Genomic DNA, 8,568 nt, shown 5'->3' with positions numbered 1-8,568 from the left:
CTTTGTAGTCTAACTAGAGACCATGGGGACCAACGGCGATTACTATTGTAATTATTCCTATTGTATATATTCCCATTCCAATTCCATGGTAGGCATTTAACCTAATCTGCATGTATTTGGACTGTGGGAGGACACCAGAGTACCTGGAGGAAACCCACCAAGCATGAGGAGAACATGCAAACTCCATACACACACCCCAAGGTGGGAATCAAACTTAGACCCTGGAGGTGCAAGACCACAGGCCATGGTAACCACGACAACCATGGCACCTACTGTATACTATGGTAAAATGCTTATGGGGAACCATCCTCAAAAGAGAACACATCTTCTTCTGGAGGACTGTGGATAGTTAGATTATAAATGACTGTAGTAGACATGTAGAGGGATACTGATGATAAGGCGTGGTCATGTTCAGCATTAATATTTTGTGAATAAGAGTCCTGGAAGAAGAAGCACAGGGCAGTTTTCAAGGTCACAGAAGAGGCTAAGTCTAACAGTATCCCGATCAGATTATCCCCTGATGTAAGAGTTGTCTTGGGCATTGATTGTTTTATGGAGGAGGACTTGGTATACAAGTTGGATTGTCCACCGGAGCAGGAAGTCCATGCAGAAGTAGTCAAGCGAAAGGAAACACTGCAGTAAAAAAAAGTATGTCACGTTCGCGCTCAGCCCAACTACAGCCCAAATCGTTCAGCGATTATGTTGCATTTTCCTTCTCAATTCTCAACACTTTCACGTTTCACGATTATGCGTTTTTATTGTCAACCGAATGGAAGTGATTTACACACAAACAGTGTTATTACCTTTGAGTGAAAATGGTTCAATAAATATGTGCACGGTGTGCAAAGAAGACATTTAGTGCCCTTTTTTCTTAAAGAAATTGTGTCATGGGTAATAAACACAGTTTTAACACAGTTCCAGAAATCGACCATAACCTTAATTGCCATAATATTGTACATACTGAGGCCAATATATACATAATTAATAATCATTTAATTCTTCAATCCTTCATAGAATTATGGACTCGATTTTATAGAGGTAATATCTTGTAATTTTATCTGGTAATTATGGGTGTAAGAAGTACATATTACAATAGTCGTTCCGCATGCTTTGTAAATTACCTTGTATCGTGAGTAAAAGCTGATTCAACTAAACCGTGGATACGTATGTAGAGGTGGTGGCCAACAATTTCTTTTTAACCTGCAACCTTATGATATATGATATTTGTTTACTCAATTACTCACTCACCATCTGTACCATTGTAACCTGTATACAAGGTCGTGGGGGTCCTGCAGCCCATCCCAAGGTGGTGTATAACCTGGATGGGGCGACCAGATCATGATTTAGATTTTTTTTTTTTTTACACTTTACGTCTCCTAATAAAAAACCTCAGAACTTATCCGAAGGACTTACTGAAAGACCTGACATATCTCGAGGGGGAATAGAAGTTCCTGTGTTGCACTCTCTCGCATCATGCAGTTCTTATTTTAACCTCATGGAGAGAATGCTCTACACTATGTCCAAATAAATGCTGAGACATCTTGGTCCCTCAGCAGTCAATGCCAAAAGTTTCAGCAACCCCGATCTTTCTGTCAAATAATATTAAAGTTGTTGATGTGTGCTTTTCTTTTCCCCATGATACTGAAATGCTAGCCCATTTCATTATAAATATGTGCTAATCAGTTTTTTATGTTAATTAAACTGTAGGATTAGAAGATATTCTTAAGTTTGGATGTCATCATGTAAGTAAGATGTAAAAAAAAATAACAGTGGACAAAACTAAATATTGAGAAAAATTATTAAAAAGTGAATGTCATGCCATTGTCTTTTCATGCTTGTTTTAAAACTGCACATTGCGTAACTCATTAAAGCAATGCAAAGTACCAATGCAAAGCATGTACGTGTCTACAGCATGTAAAGACCAGCAAAAGTGTGATATAAACAGATCTATTGTGCTGCCGATGGGACCCATTCTATAGATTTCTAAAGGTCTATTTTTTTTAACCTGAAAATGTAATGAAAGGTCTTCAGCTCTCCAGAGGCATCTATGCTGGGATGCTTGGTCAGTAAATTTTACAATAGGAGTCCTGTCCCATTATTTAGTCCTGGTCAGGTACAGTATATATGGCAGAGTTAAACCATGCATGGTGGCAGTTCATCAGCTTAAACAAGAAAATACAGCCATCATGACTATGGGGAAGGTAACCATTAAAAATAGACTCTTTTTTTTTTCAAGCAATTTTGTCTGCCTCATTGTGATCTTCGTGTCCCAAACAGGTTATCTTCTACGAGGACAGGAACTTCATGGGGCGCTCCTATGAGTGCACCGGTGATTGTTCTGATATGCACTCTTACATGAGCCGCTGCCACTCCTGCAGGGTGGAGAGCGGATGCTGGATGGTCTTCGACCGCACCAACTTCATGGGAAACCAGTATTTCATGAGGAGGGGCGAGTACGCTGACTACATGAGCATGTGGGGCTGGGGCAACAACTGCATCAGGTCCTGCCGCATGATCCCCATGGTACGTTATTTATATAAATTATAAGCCTTTTTCAGGATACATAAATAGATCCAAAAATGACAGTGTTTTTGATTTCCCCAACAGTACAGAGGATCGTACAGAATGAAGGTCTATGAGAGGGAGAACTTCATGGGTCAGACGATGGACGTGATGGACGATTGTGATTCCTTCATGGATCGCTACCACTGGTCCAACAGCTTCATGTCCTGCAACGTGATGGACGGCCACTGGCTCATGTATGAGCATCCTCACTACAGAGGCAGGATGTGGTACTTCAGGCCTGGAGAGTACAGGAACTTCAGGGACTACGGTGGCATGAGGTTCATGAGCATGAGGCGCATCATGGACTCCTGGTATTAAAAGTAAACTGAGCAAAAAATGTACAGTATGTGTATGTATACACATTCTGAATAAAAAAAAATTGTAAATCAGTAAGGTGTGTCCTTTTCCTCCGCCCGCCACAAAGACATTATTATTATTTATTTAAAATATATTTACAATATAATATATATATATATATATATATATATATATATTTTTTTTTTTGGGAAACACCTTAATTGGTCTTAGATCAGACAATTATACGTACATTGATAATAAATGTCAACTGTAAGGCTGCAAAAAGTAAATGCAAACATTTTTCAAAATTGGACTTTTTTCTTTCATAAAAGAAACAAACAAAACATCAATAAAAACGTTGAAGCATGCAAACTTATGCTAACAAATATCACTTCATAAGCCTTTCATCTTTGTATGGTTATGCCTCCTATGACAATAGTAGTTTTCACAAATCTCCTACTGTACAGTATATACTGTACAGAATATTATAATAAAACTGTGCAAACTATTTGCGGGGATGTAAAATGAGTAATAGAACACATCAAGATGATTTTTGGAATTTTTGTCTGTGTGTTTGTTTGTTTGTTTGTGCACGCATCATGTAAAACTATTAAACAAATTATAATGTTTTTTTTTTTTTTTTTTTTACAGGTGTATTTGGTTAAGCTTAAGGTAACATGTAGGCTTTGTTTCATTGCAATCGGCCCACAGAAAGAGAAAAAATTCTACTTTTTTCAATTTTGATGAAAAACCTTTAAAAAATCTTTAGTTTATCCAGTATACCAATAATATGTTAATATTGGGTCAGCAACAATTTCACAGTTAAATAGCCATATATTCTATTATTATATATTATTAGCCTATATATATATTTTTATATTTTCTTAGCTTTTTAGCTTTGCAAATCCTATTTATAACTTTCTAAAATAAATTGTTGTTCTTAAATTTGTGGTTTTTAGAGATTTATTTAAAATGGCTACACTTATATAATAAAAATTAATATTAATATTAATACTCTGTGCTGAAAGCTCTTGTTAAGTTATAATAAAATGGATGTACTATACAGCAATGAAAAATATTAACAATAATCAATTAAATTTCTGTTTAAGATGGAACAATTAGATTTTTTAATTTATTTATTTTAGATAATTAATATTTTATAATTTACTGTACCACCAGGTAAATTATTGTAAAATAATATTTTTTTAGAAGCTTGATTAACATAATTGTTCACAATTCATTTATGCTAATTGTTTCAAACCACAAATTACTGTAATCTAACAGATAATCACTTTTTTTTATTAATATTTTGGGAAAGTAAAGATTTCTTAGAACTAACGCTGGGTTACTTGCTGATTTTTTTTTTTTTTTTTTTACAACAGATTTTCATAATCTTTCATATTTCCTTTTGTCCTTTACTGGTGTACGTACTGTACATGGTGGAAAACAAGTTGATGTTAGTTCAACAGTTGGAGAGAGCTTGAACAAACTAGCTTGAACATCATGGCTATAGGCAAGGTAACAGGAAAGATATTTGTAACCAGAGTACACTGGTACTGTGTTTCTGAATTATTAACCCTATGCATTTGTCTTTGTTTTTATTTCTAATTTGCCTTTGTTTTTGATGCACACCTCAATTGCAATCTAGCAGCAATAACTGTGATCACCAGAATAAAACGCCAATAGCTAAGCCAAAGGGCATAGTCCAATATCTTAATTTTAAATTTTTTTTATTTTTCAAGTTTTAACTTAGTAAAAAAAACCTAAAACTCCAGGTGAATTCCAATACAAATTAAAAACTTTTAGATAGTTCGTCTTTACCTAATCACTTCAGCACTTCAACAGATTTATGCTGCCTTTCCAAATCCAGTAAGCAGTCTAGACTCGCTGCTCTGAATGTTTATCTCACAGTGTGGCTTTCCATTCATCTTCTGATCGCAGCTTGCTCGGCCAGACCTTCATGCTGGGAATGAGTGTTACAGCTTTTGACTGTGAAATACCATGTTTCTGTGTTGCTTCTGGAAGCTTTTTTAGGTTCAAAGAGCAGAGGAATAAGGCGAAATGGTCTCAAATGCATGTTAAGGGCAGCAGCCTTTACTGAACCTAATAAGTACCTGGTATCAGGAGAATCAATACCTGGTGCACACATGCCTCATTTGCAGGTTATATAGCTGTGGCTAAAAGTTGGAGAATGAGACAAATATTAATTTTCCAAAAGTCTGTTGCTTTAGTGTTTTTATTTTTGTCAGATGTTACTATGGTAAATTGAAGTATAATTACAATCATTTCATAATCTTTAAATAAAATTTACATTATTAGTTGACAATCACATTAAGTTTGTGCAAAGAGTCAGAGCCTACAGTGGTGACACTTTTAAGCCTTTGGTCCTGTCTTATGACTACAGTAGTGCGGTTTTAGATTATTCATGCGTGAGGTTGCTTCTCAGCCAAGGGAGTGGGCTCACTCACAATATTGCCTAAGAACACAGCCATGAATAAGGAATGATACAAAAACATCCTCAGAGATCAACTTCCCCCAACCATTCAAGATCATTTTGGTGACCAACAATGCCTTTTCTGATGTGATGGCGCTCCTTGCCATGAGGCATAAGTTATAACTAAGTGGCTCAGGGAACAAAACTTCACAGAACTTGTGGTCAATTGTCAAGAGGCGGGTAGACAAACAAAAACCCACAAATTCTGACAAACTCCAAGCATCGATTATGCAAGAATGGGCTACCGTCAGTCAGGATGTGGCCAAGAAGTTGATTGACAGCACGCCAGGACAAATTGCAGAGGTCTTGAAAAAGAAGGGTCAACACTGCAGATATTGACTCTTTGCGTAAACTTGATGTAATTGTTAATAACAGCCAGTGACACTTGCGAAATGCTTGTAATTATATTTCAGTATACAAACCTGATTTCTAAAAAGTTGGGACACTAGAATGCAAAGAAGTGGGAGTTTCAAATTTCAATATTTTATTCAGGATAGAATATAGATAACATATCAAATGTTGAAAGTGAGACATTTTGAAATGTCATGCCAAATATTGGCTCATTTTGGATGTCATGCGAGCTACACATTCTAAAAAAGTTGGGACAGGTAACAATAAGATAAAAAAAGTTAAATGTACAGTACATATAAGAATTAGCTAAAGGACCAACTTCTTAGGTCAATTGGCAACATGATTGGGTATAAAAAGAGCCGCTCAGAGTGGCAGTGTCTGTTTAGACGAATCAAAATTTGAAGTTCTTTTTGGAAAACTGTAAAACCATGTCATCCGGACTAAAGAGAACAAGGACAACCCAAGTTGTTATCAGCGCTCAGTTCAGAAGCCTGCATCTCTGATGGTATGGGGTTGCATGAGTGCGTGTGGCATGGGCAGCTTACACATCTGGAAAGGCACCATCAATGCTGAAAGGTAAATCCAAGTTCTAGAACAACATATGCTCCCATCCAGACGTCGCCTCTTTCAGGGAAGACCTTGCACTTTCCAAAATAACAATGCCGGACCACATACTGCATCAACTACAACATCATGGCTGCGTAGGAGAAGGATCCGGCTACTAAAATGGCCAGGCTGCAGTCCAGATCTTTCACCCATAGAAAACGTTTGGGGCATCAAAACAAAGGAAGATGCGACAAAGAAGACCCCCCAGATGTTTGCAGACAGAGGTAAACATGGCCTTGTCCCAACTCTTTTAAAATGTGTTGATGCCATGAAATTTAAAATCAATCAGTTTAATTAGCTGAAACATTTCACCTCATCTATGTTGTATTCTGAATAAAATATTGAAATGTGAAAATTCCATATCATTGCATTCTGTTTTAATTCACAATTTGTACACTGTCTTAATTTTTTGGGAATCGGGTTTGTACCATAGTAACATCTGACAAAAAAATAAAATTAAAAATCTAAAAACGCTGAAGCTTTGTGAAAATTAATATTTGATTCATTTTTAAAACTTTTGGCCATGGCCGTACAGTCTACTGTTGTTAGTATGAATTTGACACGGTATCCATGCTAGTCTGCTGGTACATGTACAGTACAGTACCATGTGTGTGAATAATGTACTGCACGTATATTATGCATGTTATGGTAATGTCTGTACTATATCATACATGTGGTATAGTATGCATTAACATACAGAATACGATACAAACATACCATATTAGATACCTGGTAAACTTTTGTCGTCACCAAATGGTCCACACCAGTGTACTACTACAGTATGATACCCAAAAAAGTGTCGCAGTACCATGATGCCTACAGTTCTATACCAACCATTGTATATTATGGTACAGTATGTACTACAGTATAGTTTACCACAGAGTTTAAACTCTAGTATGTACTGTATAACAGCATCTATATTCCGCATCAGACACCAGTAGAAGTCTCAGATCCATTTTTCAATGTTAGAAAAGCATAAGCAGTTCACTCTTGAGGTCTGTCATGTGCAATCTGGCAATATCACTCTCCTTAATAAAGCTGTCATAGAGACAATTACAGCAAGCTGTTATTTCTTTAAAGAATCATTAGTTTCATATAGAAAAAAACAGACAAATCTGTCTTTTTTACCGCACTGACAGTTCTGATGTTGCATAAATCATGTCATTTTCTGGATAACAAATAATTTTGGCGTCTTCTTTTGTTCCTGAATTGTCTACATGACCAGGTGCCTCCACAGATTCTGTATCATTTCATTAATTTTGAGAGTCATCATTCAATTTATGCTTGTGAGAAGAAATGCTCCCTTATGTGATTCTTTTCACCCTCTTTTGGATTGTCTTACAATTCTGTAGCATTGGATAACAAGTAATTTTTCACAGATTTAAATAGTCTGAAATGAATCCATCCAGATACACATGAAAAATCCTATACGAAGCCGAGTTATGAAAAATGCTTGCACTAATTACTTGTTTGGTTTAAAGTCTGAGAACGCTAAACTCAGCATGTTATATGTTAGAAAAGTAAATGTACACATTTTTAGCTTTATTATGCACAAAGGAAAGTTAGTCTTACATGTTAGACTATTCAAGGCTGTTTTAGTATAAATTTATGAGGAATTATATATTGCCAATCAAGCCTCACTTTACAACTAAATGTAAGTAGTGACTTTTTATTCATGCGAAAGTTTAATTCTGAAATTTTTTACCAGATGCAAAGGTCGCTCGTTGATGATCTAAATAAGTCATAATAATAATGTCTATAGTAACTTCCACGAACTCTAAATACCCAGAATTTGACTGCTTGTTTTATGAGTGTGAAGTTCTATTTAAAAGTTCACCCCATTTATTTCCATTAGGCGAGGTACTATGTTAATTAGGTACTATGAAGATGAAATGTCTGAAATCAAAGCCAATAATGGACTTCAAAGAAATGAAAAGAGAAAATAGTAACGTTTAAGGCAAATGTAATAAAAACTCTTAAAATCACTGTAGGTCAATGAAGCTGCACAATGAGAAACCATAGGTAAAAAAAACTGAGTAACAAAGGTTAATAATATTTCTAAAAGATGATGATGAAACGCTGTATTACTAACAATACAATTCTAAAGTCTTCTGGAGACCATTACAATGAAATGTAGCAAAAGCTCTTTAAATCTGTATGGACCCAGTGTTCTCTCGTGCTTGCTCAGGAGTTTGCACAATAGTGCTCCCATATTCTTTGGTCCTGGCCCGGTATAAATACAAGAGTTAAAGCAG

The 8,568-nt window shown here is 35.8% G+C and overlaps 1 protein-coding gene across 1 annotated transcript; it reads left to right on the top strand.

Moving 5' to 3' along the window:
• The first annotated feature begins 2,153 nt into the window (after positions 1-2,153).
• Positions 2,154-2,920, top strand: LOC128508554 (gamma-crystallin M2-like). The gene is made up of 3 exons (XM_053479917.1): positions 2,154-2,201; positions 2,278-2,523; positions 2,608-2,920. Exons 1-3 carry the CDS (start codon positions 2,187-2,189, stop codon positions 2,881-2,883), a joined length of 537 nt encoding a protein of 178 aa, XP_053335892.1. The 5' UTR covers positions 2,154-2,186; the 3' UTR covers positions 2,884-2,920.
• Positions 2,921-8,568: the final 5,648 nt, after the last annotated feature.

The sequence above is a fragment of the Clarias gariepinus genome, chromosome 20, assembly GCF_024256425.1.
Source record: "Clarias gariepinus isolate MV-2021 ecotype Netherlands chromosome 20, CGAR_prim_01v2, whole genome shotgun sequence".
NCBI classification, from domain to species: Eukaryota; Metazoa; Chordata; class Actinopteri; order Siluriformes; family Clariidae; genus Clarias; species Clarias gariepinus.
The sequence above is the reverse complement of the archived record's forward strand: the minus strand, read 5'-3'. Positions and strand labels throughout refer to the sequence as shown.

What these genes read in the sequence shown, in the direction of transcription:
- LOC128508554 (XM_053479917.1), top strand. An exon ending in CCTGCCGCATGATCCCCATG is followed by an intron (nt 2,524 to 2,607) that starts GTACGTTATTTA and finishes TTTCCCCAACAG; the next exon opens with TACAGAGGATCGTACAGAAT.